This window comes from Balearica regulorum, chromosome 3 (assembly GCF_011004875.1).
Source record: "Balearica regulorum gibbericeps isolate bBalReg1 chromosome 3, bBalReg1.pri, whole genome shotgun sequence".
In the NCBI taxonomy this organism is placed as follows: domain Eukaryota; kingdom Metazoa; phylum Chordata; class Aves; order Gruiformes; family Gruidae; genus Balearica; species Balearica regulorum.
In genome coordinates, this window is record NC_046186.1 from 88,673,901 (window position 1) to 88,692,036 (window position 18,136).

An 18,136-nucleotide genomic window follows, 5' to 3' on the forward strand; every position below is an offset into this window, starting at 1 on the left:
TTGCAGGACCTGAGGTCCCGCGGACGCGCGGGGCCGGAAGCGCGCGCCGCGCATGCGCGCAGGAGCTTCCGGCGGGCAGCGATGGCGGCGCTGTGGGACTTCGGCGTGAGGGACCCGAAGAAGGTGGGTGGCGACAGCGGCGAGGAGGAAGAGGAGGACGGTGAAGAAGGAGAAGATGGAGATGGCGAAGGGTTCACGCTGGACGAGGTGCTGCGTCTCGGCGGCACCAAGGTAAGGAGAGAGGCGGGAGGGAGCGGGAGCACGTGGCGGCCGGGCTCCCCCCCCCCCCCCCCCGGGACGGGCCCTTGTGGGGGGCGAGGTGTGGGGGGTGGCGGGGGGCAGCCGTTGGGAGCGCGCGGCCTGGCGCCGGGTCAGCCTGTAACGGCCGTGCGGTGCCGCCCGCAGCAAGACTACCTGATGCTGTGCGCCGTGGACGAGGCGGAGGAGATGGTGGACGGCGGCAAGAAGGACGCGATCGACGACCTGAAGGAAGGGGAGCTGGAGGCCTTCGTTGGCTCCCTGGGGCTCGGCAAGTATGCGAAAAGTTGCCTTGTGGTGGAGGGGGATGAAGATGACGGGGGCAGCGAGGAGAAAGAGAAGCCCCCAAAGAAAGAGAAAAGCAAGAAAGAAACTAACCCTCCTTCATTAGAGGGGAAAAAAGAAAAAAAAGCCAAGGAAAAGGCCAGCAGTGTGAAAGACAGCAAGAAGAAGGAAGCTGGTGGTGATCAGGACCAGCACCTTTCAGCAAAGAAAGAAAAGCTGGAAGACTATTTTGAATTTCATGCTAGGCAGGTGATACTGATCAAACCAGGGGGCAAATGGTATGATCTAGAATACACCAACGAATTCTCTTCAGAGCCACAAAATCAGATCCTTCTGAGCAAGTATAAGGCCTTGGCCCAAAAGCTGTACCAGCATGAGATAGATCTGTATAAGAATAAGACAGATTATCAGAAGGGGGCCTCTTCGGCGTGGATGAAAACTGTGGTGTCGTCAGGTACGTTGGCTGACAGGATGGCAGCGATGACCCTTCTCATTCAGGACAGTGCTGTCCACAGTCTCCAGTTTGTTGAGAACTTGGTAAACCTCATAAAGAAAAAGGGCAGCAGGAACCAGAGCCTCATGGCTTTGGATACTTTCAAGGAGCTTCTCATTTCAGATCTCTTACCAGACAATCGGAAATTATGGTCTTTCTCCCAGCGACCATTTAACAACGTAGAGAAGATGTCAAGTGGCAACAGGGATTCGAGAGACAGACGATTAATACTGTGGTACTTTGAGCATCACCTGAAACTGCAGGTGGCAGAGTTTGTGCAAGCGTTGGAAACACTGAGTCATGATTGTCTTACGGCAACGAAATCCCGAGCGCTGGCAGTTTCCCACGAGCTTCTCTGTAACAAGCCTGAGCAGGAGAAAGTTCTGCTTGTTCAGCTGGTAAATAAATTGGGAGACCCTCAGAATAAAATCGCCACTAAAGCCTCTTATCTTTTAGAGACGTTACTTCACAAGCATCCAAATATGAAGGGAGTAGTGTGCAGTGAGGTGGAGAGGCTTTTGTACCGGTCAAACATTAATGTGAAAACTCAGTATTACGCCATTTGCTTTCTAAATCAGATAGTCCTCAGTCATGAAGAAAGTGCATTGGCTAACAAACTGATAACTTTATACTTTTGCTTTTTTCGGAACTGCATAAAGAAAAAAGATGTTGAATCCAAAATGCTCAGTGCTCTTCTTTGCGGGGTAAACAGAGCTTACCCTTACGCTGAGACTGGTGATGAAAAAGTGAAAGAACAAATGAACACGTTGTTTAAAGTTCTGCATCTTGTGAACTTCGGTACCAGTGTCCAGGCCCTGATGTTACTCTTTCAAGTGATGGACTCTCAGCAGACTGTATCGGACAGGTACTACGCAGCACTATACAAGTAAGTGAGAGGTTTGCATTTTATGCATTTCATTTTATGAGGGAGTCACCGTTAATTTAAAGTTGTAGAAACACTGGTTTTGCTTTTAAGATCTTGCGAGTGTTGCGTCTCATTGGCTAAAAATTTCTGATGTTTTGTATGAGCTAGAAGAAAAAGCGTATTATTTCTTTGACTTAACGTGGGGATAAAACAAGTGGTAGTGATAGGTTCTGAGAACACAACGTAGGTGTTTCATCCTTAGCACTGTTTTCTGGTGGCATGTTTTAATTCCAGATATTATTTGAAACTAATAACTACTTCTGAAGTCATTTGTACAGGTGCAGTGGCTTAGTCACATAACAGCCTAAAATCTTGTTTCCTTTCTTTCATACAGGGGATGGGGAAATATTATGTTGACAAATTATTTAGATGATTTAACTTGTATGCTTGGAAAGCTTTATGTTATAAAAGTATCTCTTTTTTTTTTTGTCCCAACTGATTGTTTAGACTCTTTGTAGGATCCTTACAGGCTTCTGATTAGTTGACCAAAGGGAAGTCACTGATTTTTAAAAAGGGAACTCAAGTTCCCCCAGAATGTGCAATGTATTTAGGGGCCTTCCTGTGCCTGGTAGTCTGGGAAAACAGTGGAGTAGAAAATGAACTTGTCAACACACACGTCCGGTCTTGATTATGAAGCATGCTAATTGCTAACCATTTTCTTTCTATGTTTTTGAACATCTGAATAAATCAGATAAGTTTTTTTACTTCGAATATCTCAAATTTTGAAACTGTTTTCAGTTGACCTCCATTTCTTTATATTTTCTTACAGTTTTTTTGCTTACTAACACAGGTGGTTTTATAATCTTCAGTGTCTCATATATATCTAGAAATATTTCACAGCCAGTTGACAGTTGACAGTTGACCGTTGACAGTTCAGGGTTGATTGTAATAGTTTTGAGTATCAGGGAACAAGCTGTCATTGGTCTTTTCGATGGTGCTCTGAAAAATGTGGATGATTGTTGTTAATAGCAATTATTCTCTTACGTGTGTTATGACAATCAGCAATATTTTCTCCTGTGTGTTCTACAGGAAGCTTCTAGATCCTGCTTTAGCAACCTGCTCCAAGCCATCCATGTTTCTTAATCTTGTCTATAAATCTCTGAAGGCAGATGTAGTGTTACGGCGCGTGAAGGCCTTTGTGAAGAGGTTACTTCAAGTCACTTGTGGACAAATGCCACCCTTCATTTGTGGAACCCTGTACCTTCTGTCTGAGCTTCTGAAAATAAAACCGGAATTAAAGCTCCAGTTACAGGATCATGTGGTATAAGATGATTTATTTATCTCATTGTTTTTTTCAATAAGAGCTAGTTTCATAAGCACCTTTCCTTAACCTGTTTATTAACAACCTGAGGGTTTGCTAATGTTGTGGGAGAAAGCACTTGAACAATTAAAAATCTGCATAGATGAGGGTGTTTTAAGCATTCTAGCAGGTCCTACGGGCTTCATTCATGGAGAGAGGATTATTTTGCTAAATGCTGTATAAGTAAGCAGGTAAACATTCTTCACTCAAAAGCTTTGTCGAAACATGGCCTGTTTGTTTCTTCTGTCTGCAGTCTCTGAAGTGTAGCTAGGCAGGACAAGATATTTTTTTTTTTTTTTTTTCTTTCTTCAGGCAGGGAGGGACCATTACACTTGTGTGATCTAAGCTGTAAAGTTCAATTTTAAGTCCTGTATTAACCCCGAAAATCTGTATTGCTTAAACATTGGCCATAATTTGTTTGTATTTTTGTAAGCAGCTTCTTAAGTGCTATATGTGCATTTTTCTAGTACATCAGAATAAAACTGGAAAGGAAAAACTGGTAACTTTTTTTTTGTTGTTTAGGAGTCAGATGATGAAGAGTGCTTTAAGGATCAAGAAGAGGCTGAAGAGGATGATGAAAAATTTGTGGATGCAGACAAAGAAGTAGAAGGTGAAGAGAAGAGCACAACGGAAAATTCTGCTAAAACAAACGACTCTAATTCAACAGCCTCGTGGGTGCATCATCTGAATATGGGAGGTAAATTAGCAAGAAAATGTAATTCATTTAACTTCTAATACTCTGTAACAGTGATGTGTTGATCAAGACTTGTAAAAGTAAGTAATTAAACCGTTAGTTTTTCAAATTGAAGTTTGATTCAAAGCAGTCAGTCAGAATAATTTATCTGTTCGCTCAGGAGTGATGAAGAGACCATGAACCTGCTAGTGTATTTCACTTTAAGCGGTTTATCGTGTTTGTGCCTAAGCAGTAAACAGGCTTGGGATTTTTTGCTTCCAAGTTCATACACCTTCAGAGCGATGTAGCCAAGGTTAGGACATGTAACTGATCATTCACTTGTGAAGCTTGCTAGAGCAGTTTGTTTAGCTTTGAACCTGCTTCTAGCTTCACTCTTTCTTGAGGACCTTTTGGGACAGAGCAGAGCTTTTCAGGAGCTTCCTTGGAAGCACGTAGAACTCACCTGTGCGCCTCATCATACACTGGGGAAGGGCAGCTGAATATAACCCTTACTTGCTACTGAACAAATCTGTGGCCTGTCCAGCTAAGAATGATGGGCAGCATTACTGTCATGGTGAAATGAATACAATACTCTCATAAAGTTGCCTGAGGAAATGTAAGTTGTTTTCATCTCCTCTGCCCTCAGGGAGGAAGAGTGGAGCTTCATACGATCCTATGCACCGAAGTCCTTTATACTGTGGTGCTGAAAGAACCAGCCTTTGGGAACTGAAGAAGGTAAAGCAGTCTTACTTTGCTGATTATAGTGTTTCTTAGTGTGGCCCTTGCATTGAGAGAAGAAAATTAACTTGGTTATTCTTGGAGTAGCTACCTGAGTAGCATAACAGAAAGGTTAAATGACACAGTCTTCAGCTTTAAGCTTGTATATGTTACATACAACGCTGATATTCCGGAGTAGGGAATAGGAATTCTTAAGTGGAGATTTGAACAATAATAATCTTTCTGACTTTTGGATCTTTGCTTTGTGTCAATAAAGCTTTTTAGCGTTCAATTAAATAAAATTGTAAGTGAGGATGTGTTTAGTTAACGCAAACAAAAGATGAGAACTGGAAGTTCTTCAGTGGTTCAAGGGCAGAACACGTCAGCCTTGCACTACTACCTGCATCTGCACGTTATCTGTTGATTTATAGAGTGTTCTTATGGCATAATGGTGTTGTCAGGAGTTGGATATGTTAATGTGAATAAGGATTGCATTTATTTTTAAAGTAGAAATAAATTATTCATGTTTTTTCAGCTTTCTGAACATTTTCATCCATCTGTGGCCCTCTTCGCAAAAACAATTCTAGAAGTAAGTGCTTTTACTAGTCTGTAGCTTCGAAGTTTGACTTTTAGGTTACTTGTCTTTTGCCATTCGAAAAAGTACTTTATAAAGCCTCCTTGCACATTGCAGGTAACTAGCAGCTCTGCAGCACTGTAACTTACACTCAGATGCAAAGCTTTTCATGGAATTAAAGTGTTTTAACTAAAGGAGACTGCTCATGGAAGTAATTAACTTGGTAAAAATGTGGTTATTACATGATTCTGAAAGCTTTTTTAGAGTTTTGGTCTATCTTTTTATTTAAAATGGGTTTTTTATGTGGGGAACGCTGCTGTTGGAACAAATTATTTTTTAATACTGTTGTGGTATCATGCCAAAAATACTCAAACCTACACAAATACGTATTTAAAATACTTGCATTTGAATATATGGTATCCAATTAGTACTGAGTATTAACTGCTATTAGCACAGTACATTGCAAGGCAGTTCATCACTGAAATGAAGTGAAAGAGGTGTTTATAGTTAAGAAAATACTGAAATTCCAAAAAAATAAGAACCTGTACAAGAGTGTATTATGTGATGAAGCATCTCCAAGTCTTTGTCTTTTTAAAGTGTGGTTTAATGTTGTTCTTGGACTGAGTCCTCTGTGTTTAGTTGCTGTCTTTCTAAAATGAAAACCTTAATGATTTTTTGTTTTTTTTCTTCCTCCAGGGAAATCACATTCAGTACTCTGGTGACCCTTTGCAGGATTTCACATTAATGAGATTCTTGGATCGCTTTGTGTACAGAAATCCCAAACTCCACAAAGGCAAAGGTACGAACTTGTCTGTACATATTAGCATATGATATTGATTATTGATGATGACCTAACTCTTTTTCTCTCAGATTGCCAAGTAACCCTTTGTGCTTGTCGAGTTATTCGGGGTGCATGTGGCGCAACAGAGGAGTGGGATCAGTCTTGAGGGCTGCAGGAGAGATGTCTGCATGTCACCTGATAGTCACATACGGCTGCCTCTCACGTCTTCAGTGCAGAAATTGCTAACCTAGCAGGAATAAGCAAACTGATAGGGGAATGTAAAGACTACAGAATGGTTGAGGTTGGGAGAGACCTCTGGAGGTTGTCTGCTCAAGCAGGGCCATCTAGAGTGGGCTGCCCAGGCTATCCAGATGGCTTTCGAATGTCTCCAAGAATGGAGACTCCACAGCATCTCTGGGCAACCTGTGTCAGCGCACAGTTTCCCTCACAGTGAAACAGTGTTTCCTGATATTCAGACAGAGCCTCCTGTGTTTCACTGTGTGCCCATCACCTCTTGCCCTGTCATGGGCACCACTGAAGTGCCCACCTCTGTCTTCTTTACACCCTCATATACATTGATGAGATTCCCTGAGCCTCCTCTTCTCCAGGCTGAACAATCATAGCGCTCTCAACCTTTCCTCACAGGAGAGATGCTCCAGACCCTTCATCATCTTAGTGGCCCTTTGCCGGACTCTCTCCGGTATATCCATGTCTGTCTTTACTGGGGAGAGCACACCTGGAGTGCCGTGTCCAGGATCACCTCCTTCCACCTGCTGGCAACACTCAACTTAATGCAACCCAGGATACTGTCAGCCTTTTGTGCCGCTAGGGCACATTGCTGGCTCACGGTCAGCTGTGGTGTCCAGCAGAACACCCAGGGTCTTTTCTGCCATCTGCTTTCCAGCTCGGGAGTCCCCAGCACATGCTGGTGCATGGGGTTGTTCCTCCCCGGGTGCAGGGCTTTGCGCTTCCCTTTGAACTGCAGGAGGTTCCTGCCAGCCCATTTCTCCAGTCTCCTGAGGTCCTTAGGGATGTCAGCAAAATCCTCTGGTGTATCAGCCACTCCTCACGGTTTTGTATCAATAGTAATAAAGTAATTGGTTTCTAATTTATGTTCTACCACAGAAAACACCAGCAGTGTGGTAATGCAGCCAAAGAAGAAGCAGTTTATGAAGGACATGCAGAATCTTGCAGGTAAGCCAGCCCCTTTTCAGTTAAGATGATGACAGCTAGACATGTAGACATGTGTCATCTATGCAGTCTATACTGTTTCTTTTAGCAATAAAAGAAAGTCTTGTCCATCGGGAGTGCAGCAGGGGTGTCTGATGTTTGGGATCAGGTCTAATCTTCTTGTAAGGGTGCATGAAATCTCCACAGCTGAAACTTTGGATCCATTGAATCATTTTAAGAACAAATGACATAAAGTTAGTTACCCCAACTGTTAGCCTATGAGTAGGAAAATGCTTTGTCTTCTACTCTAGCATTTGGCTTTAAACACCACATTTTTTTTTAAGACCTTTCTTTTCTCTCTGTTTTTCCCCCTAATTGTCAATTAGTTTCTATGGTAGCAATTCCTTTTTCTCAGGCAGCGCATGGTGAAGATTGTACCTTCTGTTTAGCCATCCCATTCAGAAAATGTATAACAGCAAGGTTCAAAGCTACTGAAAACTGCATGCCTTGTTTTATGTGCTGTTTTTGCTATGACGTGCGTATGCTTCCTATCCTTCTCTTATGCGAAGTTGTCTTTTTCTTGCATCCCGGTAAAAGGAAATAGGCTCCCTGAGTAAAGAGTAGATTTGCAATCTTGTATAAAAAGTTAGGACCTTGTTCCAAATTTGCTTCCAAATTTGCTTCCAAACCACTTGGGGTGTGTGTGGGGGAAGGCTAAAAAAAAAGCCTTAGAATTTATTCCAGCTAATAATATTTCTAGTTAGAGCAATCTGTTAGGCTACTAACCTCAGAGGAATGTGAATTTATAAAATACTAACTAAATTTTCTACTCACAAACACGCCCTTCTTATGCCTGACATCCTAGTTTTACAACTAATTTTTTTTTAAAGTTCTTAAAAATATCTGAAATTATATAAAATCTATAAAATGTATGCTGATGTAGCGGTAGTTAATATAGTAGTATTGTATGGTTAATGTTTTTATTTACTTCCAACTTATCATATAAGAAGTTCTATTCTGCTTGTTACGATCAAACAATGACTTAATCTGAGAAAATGGATTTATATAATGATATAAATCACATTAAGCTCTTTCATTAAATGATATGGATTATCCCATACAATGCCACAGCTGCAGCTATTGTTAGGATTAATGTAAGGTATCCTTGGCACTGTTATTTTGCTAAGAGTCTTCCTGCCCCCAGAAAGAGGCTGCCTTTTGTCTAGTCCCGCTGGGACTGTTTCCAGTGATTAAGGGCAGGATTTGGTGATAAGAACCAGCAGTTAAAATATCAGGGTAAACCATCAGCAAAACATGCTGCTTGAAGACAGAAGAGGTACCATCTTCAGTGGTAGAATCTCTGTAACATTCCTAGGGATGTGCTTTCCTCTAACTGTGGGTCTGTTGGGTTGCACAGAGGTTTTAGTTATACAGATTAGCTGATGTACCTTTACTGGAGTGGCTTTATGGCTATCAAAGTTTAAATTAGGAATTTTTACCTAGAATGCATTTGAAGGTACAGTTTGTTTATCGTATTCTTTACTTTATTCTGAGTTGAAGGAGCAGACTGAGCATTTAGAACTGGATTTGAGGAATATAAGCGTTCTACAAATGAAACATCTGATATAAAAATACGGCTATATTAACGTGGCCACAGAAATCTGCACTTGTATGTAGCTGGTCTCTGCTGAGGCTTAGAGAACTGAGATTGCCAATCCTCTGGTACCTTCTACCTTCTCTTCATTTGAAGAGTCCTTCTGTGAGTCTGCTGATCTGGTTTCAAAAACTTGGGCCCTTGTTGCTTAGAAAATACTATAATCTGTGCCCACTGAGATAATCAGTAGCTTTTGCTCCTTTGATTTACTTCTGAGGTGGAGGAGGGAAGAGGAGTGTATGAGGGTAAAAAGCTTCTCCATAGGGGACCTGATCAATACCCTAGTCGATCTGCTGTCACAGTGTCATATTTTGTCTCAGTTCCAGGGTGAGGCTTGCTCCCTTCCTCAACACGCTCAGCTGGTGTATGGTCCTGCCTTGCAGCTGCTGATGAGCATTTCTATTGCCATGAGTGCTGGGCAGAAGTGGTTCCCAATGATTTAGTGCATGACAGCGAGTTTATCTTACTGCCCTTTTTTTTTCCTTCTTTTTTTAAAATGCATTCCTGCTGTAGGTGACTGAGAACTGTTGGTTTGAAGAGGTTTTGAGATGAGCTCCACTTTATTTAATGGATGACACTAGATACCTGTGTACTTCTGTCTGTGAATGCTGTTTAACCTTTTAAAAGAATAACAATCATTTCAACTTGAGGTAAAATCAAGGGTTTTTTTGTTTTTGCAGTTAACAGTAAGGAATTCCGTACCAAAGATGAAAGCAAAATCCCTGTGGATGAAGTGTTTTTTCACAGGTAATTAAATACTTGTGAACATTTCATTTTAAGTGTTGTTTTTTAATGCAATGCCATCAAAATCCATTACATTTCATAAGTATTATCTGGTATTCCAAGTGTTGGCAAAATTTGATTGAGTGACCTGTGATGATATTACTTTCCTTAAAACGTAATTTCAACATTTGTCGAAAGTGCTTAGGAAAGAATATCACTTATGAACAAAGGCAATCAATGCTTGTAGTCTAAAATTAAGTAAGGTGACATTGTAATGAAGAAGCCTTAAACAGTGCGTAATGATGAATGTCTTGTGGGTTGTAATTCTTATGCATTAGAAGTATATTTATAAAAACCTGGAATATACCCTACTTATGTTATTAGCATCGAAGCTTATTAGAATGGAACAATGCAAAAAAAGTCAGAGGAGCTAGTTTTCTGTGTATTTATTTTTTTATTATTCATAGTTCTTTCCATTTAGTTGGCTTTCCTTTCAGATGATGATATAAAAACGCAGCTCTAACACGAAAATTGAAGTGATACATATTTGGCAAAGATTTGTTCTTTAATTAGATCAAAAATACTGGTTACCTGTAAGTGTCTTCTTAGGAAATCAGTGTTTGAATTAATTTATTTTATTTAATTATTTTGTTTGTTTGTTTTTGTTTAATATATTCATTGCTGTAGGGACTTTAAAATTTTTTTGAAATATCAGGTTAATGGAACTTACAAATTTTGATTAATTGATATTACAATAATTGGGGAATATAATATTAATAAATAAATAGTGGTATTAATTTTGAGGTTAGAGAAAAGCAGCTTCAAAACATGTCCCTGCCTGAAAAGTCAACAGTCTTGTTCCATTAAAGATGATTGAAACTGAGATTACACGTTTAAAGTCTTCCATACAAAGCACTGTACTCTTTTGCTCTTGTATATGATCAAAATTGCCTTCTGTGTTTGGTGATTCTTTAATATGAAATGAAGGAGAGAAAGTAGTTTAAAATGACTGACACAACGTAAAACTAAGCACACAAAAGAGCAAGGCTATGGGGAAATTTAATAGAACTTCATGGGCAAATCTCTTTTACATATTTCCTCTCCCCCCACCCCCCCAATTAGATTCAAGTTGAACTTGATCATTTCTTCCTTATCATTATAAGGCAGATTTTCACATCTATCTTGTGCCCTTTTATAAATTCGCTATGCTTCACCTTTGGCTGTGAAATTTCTTTGGTTTAAATCTTACTGTAGTGGATTACTCTTTGAAAAACAAAGAAAATACAAATCTCTGATTTGAGATGTGTTTGAAACCACTGCAATTTTCAACTGGCAACATACATGTAAAACAATCTGCAGGTTGGTTTGTTTTTTTTAAAAACTTGTCATCAAGATCATCACCTGTAATTTTGTGTCTGAGAGCAATATATTATTTCAGATTTTATTCAAAGTTCGATAAGAAGAGAGAGAAACAAAAGCGTCAGGATGATGAAGAAAGCGTGGAAGATGTAGATGATGATGAATTTGAAAGAGCATTGGGTAAGGTTCTGTTTTTCCTTGCAGTAACTATCCTAATATTTTCTGCAGTTGCAAATTATTATTTTATCCTTTTTGTAGTTTATATTGTATAAAAGAGCCAGATACAGGAATATGGAAGTGGAAGAAAACTGGCTTTCCAGTTCCCCTTCTGTGCTGCTATGGGCAGCAGTTCGTACTTCCCCTCCCATAAGCCAACTGATGGCCCTCTTGTAAAGAGGTCTGCCTCTCACCGCTCTGGTATCATTCAGCTTGTTCACATGGTTGGAAATTGTTGATTTTGAACACAAGCTCATGAGTGGCAGTTCATGCCTTTTTGTTCTTTTCCTAATGTAGTCTCAGAGTTAAATAACTTTTCCTAACAGCATAACATTTGCTTCTATTCTTTTCCTTACTGCTTGGCCTTTTTCAATCTTCCTTGCAGTTTCTCTTATCATTCCTAACATCTTTCATGAGGTTATTTGTTCAGTTAGGTCCTTGGCAAACTTCTGCGGTAGTCTTAGCTCTTCCTGTAGCATGTACTTTGTTTGCCTTTTTTTAGAAAATGTCCAGTTGGCTTTAGGTAACTGTTTTGTGGAGTGTTTTTCTATAGGAGTAAGGGCCCTTTGGTATCAGCCCTTTTTATATGATCTGCATCAGTAATGCTGTGCAGGTAAATGATACCTAAAGATAATGTATTTTTAATGACTTCACATTTCTTTGTTTGACTTCGTTTTGTGGTAATAAACATTTTTTTTCTCCCTAGATACATTTGAAGCTGCTGATAATGCCATTGACGTTGGCCAGGATGACCTTGATTTTGCTGGGTAAGTCTTTAAATTGGTTCTTTCATCTCTTGTTTTAATACCTATATAGAGTTTTAATCTCAAAATTGGATAGACATTTTTCAAAAATACTCAGAATATCACCTTACAAAACAAGGCACTAGCAGTTGAACGCTGGGTAATGCTGCTTTTCTGCATGTCTCATAATGGAGCATCGTGATCCTGTGGTGCTTACAGTCTGCTGGCTTGACACGTGAGACGTAGTATTTTACTTACACAATGCAGTGACCCAGTAAGCAAGGTAAAATCTTGTTTTTCAATGACTCAGGTTTCTGTTTGAGAATTCCCAAGTACGAAAGTAAGCAGTATGAGGCATAATGGTACTGCTGCTGTAACGTCTGGCTGCAACTAGACCTAATGCAATAAATAAATTTTGTGGAATCCAGAATCACAGAGCTCAATTCTCAGGAAGTCAGCAGTTTCATTAATCATAGAATCATTTAGATTGGAAAACACCTTTAAGATCATCGAGTCCAACCATGAATGATTAAGTAGCCTCTTTTTTACTTAAAGTATCTGCAGTACAGCTTTTGAATCAGCACAGAAACTTTTTTTTCTTGAGGTGAAAGGAGAATTAAATTAAGCTTTAATTAATTAAAACTTAAACTTCTAGTGAAACCTGAACATTTTTGTGATCTAGACTGGTGTAAGTAAAAATTAGCAAAGAGGAGACAAAATACAAGCAACCATCTAGTACATAAAAAGCCATGTTTCCTTTCTTATTAAAAAAAAAAAATCGTCTTATTTCCTCATTGAGTAGACTTGCTAGAGGTGCCAGCAGGTTGTGTGTTTTACAGAAAGACTTTCTGAAAAGGAGCAAAGGCACGTAGGAGATAAATACTGAAGCTGACGTTTCTATTAATTTCAGAGCAGGATTCTCTCCAGGACGTCTTAAAATGGTTGACTTTTAAGTTCCATAAGCTGATGTTGAAAACATACCTGAGTGCATAATAAATGTTTCTTAGGTCTCAGCCTACATTTACAGTAGTTTGCAATGATGTTGAACTTCTCTAACATAGTGTTTGCCAGTAGATAGATGTTATCTGGATGCAAACAGTATTTTGCCAGATGAAATGCTAAGCTTGTTACGTATTTTTTTAGTAATATAAAAAAGAAAACAGAAGGTGGTAAGAAAGGCCAAAGAAACAAGGAGTCCAGTGCTGACTGGGAGGATTCTGATGATGAAGATGAATTCAGCGATCTGGATGATGAGGAAGTCTCCTTAGGAAGTATGGAGGAAGACTTTGGAGAAGATATGGATGAAGAGGGAGGTGTATTTATGGATGTGTCTGATGATGATGATAACAGCCTAGGTAAAGTATCATTTATTACCAAAAAACAAGAAGAAAAAGCTTTAGAAATAGGTTATTTAATGTCATTACATGTATAAATTCAGGTTTAGTTCCCTAGGTGGGAGGTTTGGCTTTTAAGTATGAAGTGACAAGTCCTCCTCTGGACAGTGAAGTCTGAAGAGAAACATTTCCTGGCACAGCCTCCTAAGTGAGAGTGGGAATTGGGCATCTGGGTATAAAAACTTGCAAACAAGACACATTTCTTTCATTCCAAAAACATTGGCAGTAACTTAAGTAGCTTTATACACAAATAACTGGCTACAGTAGGCAGAAATATTAAAAGATCTCAAAAATCTGGTACTTGGTAATTTTTTTAATTTCTTTAGACCTAGTTAATGTTGATTTTTTTTTTTTTTAGATGAGGTAACTTTTATTTAAATAGCTGTCTCATAAGTAACAGCTTATTCTTCGAATACAGCTATGCACCCAGATTTTTATTATCACCATAATAATAACCGGTCATTGCACTTGCGAGGTTTATTATCTTTTCAACTAAAAGTATACACTTTATGTGGCTGCAAAAGCACAGATCAGTGGAGTATTTCAACTAGTAACTTAAAGTTGCAGGAAAATGATTTGAGGGCAGAGGAGATAAGCTATTCATACAGCTGTTAACACATTAATCTTTCATTAGATGATTATTTCACCAAACTTGCCAAGCAGACATTCAAGGTTTACATAACACCTGCTTTTAGCCTTCGTATTTTATGTTTCTTAGTATCATATTTCATTCCTTTTTGGTGCTGTGGGAAAAAAAAAGCCTAAAGAATGGCACACCACTGACCAATTTTTAATTGTCTGGGTTGAAGAAATCCCAGATTTGGTTGTGTGCACTGTGTTTTAAACTTTAAAAAGTAAAGACTCGGACCATTATGACAAATATGCCTAAAAAGAAGTTTTAGTCTCTGCTTTAAATAGATGTACATGGTGTGAGAATGAGGGATTGATGTATCTCTTTTTTCTTTCTGTCAGACCCAAACAGTGACAAGCAATTGAAGGGCAAGAGAAAGAAAGATATGAATTTTGTGGGATCATTTGAAGGTAAGGACACACTGCCATGATTTACATTTGAGAAGGTTTAATACAAATAGAGGGTCTGAAAAACTTTGGAATCAGAGGGTTTTAGTACAGCAGTACAGTAGATTATCTATGCTTTTGGATCTGGGTTCACATAAATGAAAAGGAAGGTGACCTAATTCAGAGTCACAATCTGCTGTTGAAGGACTGGGAATTGGAGGAATTTTGAAGGAAGCATGGAGTTCTACTGGTGGTTTGTGCATCTCTTACTAATGTCTGATGTACACATTTGTGCTATTCTTGGTTGGAATCTTTCCTTTTTTTTTTTTAGGGGAGGTTGCAAATAAAAGTTTCTACCACAACTATTTTAGAAGGTCTCATTAAATAAATAAATAAAAAATAAAAACATGTTTTAGTGTCTTTGTGAACTTGAAATTCTGTCTTGTAAGAATAATACTTTTTGTTTGAAGGATCCAACCGAGGAAAGAAGAGAAAATTCAAGGATGCTGGTATACTGGCATCTGCAGAAGAGGTGAGTTTGCTTTTTTGCTCAGGACTGATCAATCAAGCATTTTACCGGTTTCTTCGTAATAAAATACTAAAATTTCTCTCTTTAAAGTTTGGCTATCTGCTGGATGAAAATGCTGGGTCCAAGTTTGACAATATTGGAATGAACGCCATGGCCAACAGAGATAATGCAAGTAAGTACATGCTACAAAGAGCAGATAGCTGTAATGCTGTTTTACTTCTTTCTCTTCAGCTTCTGTACTTAAAAAGATGTACCTTCTTTACCTGAAATACACACGTGGCCAGAAATCGCACAGTAGGGCCAGTAGCTTAACATTGGTAAGACATGACTTAGTCTTCTTCGGTTAGGAGAGATGTCCAGTGACTACTGGAGCGAATACGGCTTTGGAAAAGAGGAAGAGGCTATCATGTCGCCCTTTCACACTGCAAATAAGGATGGGCAGTATGCTGTTTGTCATGTGTTCGTGGGAATTTTGCTCTGATAAAAGCACGTCCTGGATTCTTGTGACGGCAAGGCATAAGGCACAGCTGTCTTTACCTACCTACCAGAGTATTTCATTGCAGTATCAGTGAAGCAAAAGTAGTTTCCCAGAAATAATTCTAACAAATTAAATGTGTATATATCAATTGATTTTTACAAGTCTTGCCAGTGTCACCTGAAAAATGTTAACAGCAGCACTCAAACACTGTGTAGTCCTAACACAAACATGTCTAGCATTAGTAAAATACAAAGCAATGGCAAGAGCAGTCTTAAACTCTGAAATGGTAGGGCATGTTTTGTGACATGAAAAAAACCAAAACTTTCTCTGGTATAAAAAAAAATAATTGGCAGCTTGCACTTTATTAACACTTATAAATACAGTAGCCAAGTTGTAACTTTTATATGATTCATCTGTATTCTATGTCATGGTCAGAAGTATTCATCGGCTCCTTATTTCTCACCTTTCCTCTTACAGATGTCAAACAGATCCAGTGGGAAATAGAGCGTGACAAGTGGCTTCACAATAGGGATGTGAAAAGCATCATCAAAAAGAAGAAACAGTTCAGGCACAGAGGGCTGAAAAGCAAGTTCAAAGGCAAGAAATCAAAAAGATGAACTGGATATTTTAATGTGGACATTTTTACAATAATTATTTTAGAAGATAATTTTTTAATTAATCACACATCTTTCTTACTTCAGTTCTTGCTGCTTAACCATGCCATTTGGTCATTCTCCCTTATGCCGTGAATTCCAGACCACTCATTGGATTTGTAATACACTGAAAAATAGGAAAATCCATGTCAGCTGTAAGTTGGGCATATCTGAAGGTGAGCCACTCTGTGGCTAGTTTTGTTGGATCTATAGTCCTGAGTACTCTACCCAGAAGTCTGACACTCCAGCCACACCTATGCATAACAATAAACACTTCTACAGCATTTCCTGGGGTAAGTTTTAAGCAGTAATAAAATCAGCTTTATAGGTGAGATGCAACAGAAGCTTCAGCCATCCTTCTGAAACCAACAACTACAAACCTACCTTCCAGAATTGATGGAAACCTCTTCTGCATTTTATATCTGAAATCTGACAAGAAAGATAAATCAGTTACTCTACCCAACATATTTTAAGACAGATAATTAAATACACTATTTTTCTAACTAGATTAGTTTTACCAAAATTTGTCTGAGCTCCTTCGTTTACAGCCACCACTAAATAATGTGATCTGGCTTTATGTTTTTTTAAATTGTATCACAGACTGTATTCAGGTTACTCGTGTGCAGCCCTGTCATCATAGTGTTTTCTGAGCTTCCTCACAATTGTTATAACCAGATACAAACTACAGATTCACAGGAAGCTGAATGCCTCTCATAGGTTGACATGCAAATGAAAATTGGGAAAACTACTTTGCTTCCTTATGCAGCTTCAGGTGTTCATTGAATCCTTCTGTGGGCTGCTCTGGCAACCCAGTAGAAAAACATGTAATGATAGCTTTTATGCTATTTTAATGATTTACTGCAGCTCATAGAAGGATCTTATCAATACTAATACTAGCACAAAGAAAGTGGTAAAAGTCTCATTCTGAGCACACTGAGCTGTTAGATGAGCTCACTGCACTTTACAGAATTACAAGAACTACAGCTTAAGAAAATCTTCTGCAAAGGCATGAGAACTAGGATCTACAACTGAAAAGAGGAAAGAAATGAGAAGACATTGAATGTTCAGCACCAAGTTCCCAAGACAGGCCAATACATCTACTCTCCAAATTTTGGAGAGTAAAAATGCAAAGAAAGATAGCTTAAGTCTAACAGCCTGCCAGCTTCTGAATCTGGGATAACAAATGCAAACTGATGTAGTGTTGGTGCCCTCCCAGCTGCAGTAGCAGGTGCCTTTTGGCTCGCCCTGACCCAGCAGGTAGCAGGACTGGCTTCTTTGTCCTGCAGGGGCACAGGTCTGTCAAACCAGTGCTGCACCCTGCAGAGCCCTGACTCCAAAATAAGGCCATTGCTCTGCAGAGCAGGTCTCCTTGCAGTAACTCGGTTGGTGCCTGATTTATTTTTGTGTTACCTAGGAACTGAGTCCTAAGTCTGAGAGCCTTGAGGGCCCGAAGCCAAATCAGCTGGAAGATGACGCTGGCTGCTTCATGCCAGCTGGGTCTGTTGTCTACCTGGGAAATGTCGAATCCCAGAGGCAGTGAGACCTAGGCGTGAGCCAGGGGATTGCTTCAAGGGCTGAGCACCAGATGCCTGAAACAGGATCGATCACATCCTGCCTTATTTGCTGACAGCCTCTCCTTTTTAAGTCCTTATTTGAGCCAATGCTATTACTATAAAAACACACAGGGTTCAGCTTTGTTCCTCGTGGTCGCGTGCTGCCTTTCAAAAGTTTCCCCGCGGTTTTGGTTTTATGAAACTAAAATAGGAGCTTCCCTTCAGGATCTGCCTAACAAGTGACTGCTGTGCACCTACGCTACTGCTGACCCTCACGCGGCAGGTTTTCTTAAAACACCCGCGCGAGCACGCAGCGCACGCGCCGTGGCGGTGTGAGGCGACACCTCAGGCGGCCCCCGCGTGGAGGAGCTCCTCCCGTCACGGCGGCACCGGCAGCCGCCCCCTTCCCCCCCCCCCCCCCCGCACCTTGGCTGCGGTCCATGGCGCGGTAGAGCAGGAGGGCGCCGAGCAGCCCCGCCGCCTCCAGCAGGAGCAGCCCCGTCACGACGCGCCGCGCCATCGCCGCTGCCGAGGCACAGCGCCCTTCCGTTACTGCCGGTAACGGCTGCACATGCGCGGTGCGCTCGCGCCGCTTGCGGTCTGCGCACCTTTTCTGCACATGCGGTTCGCGCATGCGCATC

General features: G+C 40.2%; 2 protein-coding genes across 2 annotated transcripts; one reads left to right on the forward strand and one right to left on the reverse strand.

The window, feature by feature from the left end:
• The first annotated feature begins 41 nt into the window (after window positions 1–41).
• CEBPZ (CCAAT enhancer binding protein zeta) lies at window positions 42–16,448 on the forward strand. The gene is made up of 16 exons (XM_075748854.1): window positions 42–231; window positions 406–1,922; window positions 2,991–3,222; window positions 3,784–3,958; window positions 4,581–4,669; window positions 5,187–5,240; window positions 5,922–6,024; window positions 7,132–7,200; window positions 9,511–9,577; window positions 10,992–11,092; window positions 11,835–11,895; window positions 13,015–13,226; window positions 14,238–14,306; window positions 14,753–14,814; window positions 14,902–14,983; window positions 15,767–16,448. Exons 1-16 carry the CDS (start codon window positions 82–84, stop codon window positions 15,904–15,906), a joined length of 3,183 nt encoding a protein of 1,060 aa, XP_075604969.1. The 5' UTR covers window positions 42–81; the 3' UTR covers window positions 15,907–16,448.
• On the reverse strand, window positions 15,623–18,135 carry CEBPZOS (CEBPZ opposite strand). The gene is made up of 4 exons (XM_075748855.1): window positions 17,922–18,135; window positions 16,327–16,371; window positions 15,986–16,069; window positions 15,623–15,867 (listed from the first exon to the last, which is right to left on the reverse strand). Exons 1-3 carry the CDS (start codon window positions 18,133–18,135, stop codon window positions 15,987–15,989), a joined length of 342 nt encoding a protein of 113 aa, XP_075604970.1. The 3' UTR covers window positions 15,623–15,867; window position 15,986.
• Between the last annotated feature and the right edge of the window lies 1 nt (window position 18,136).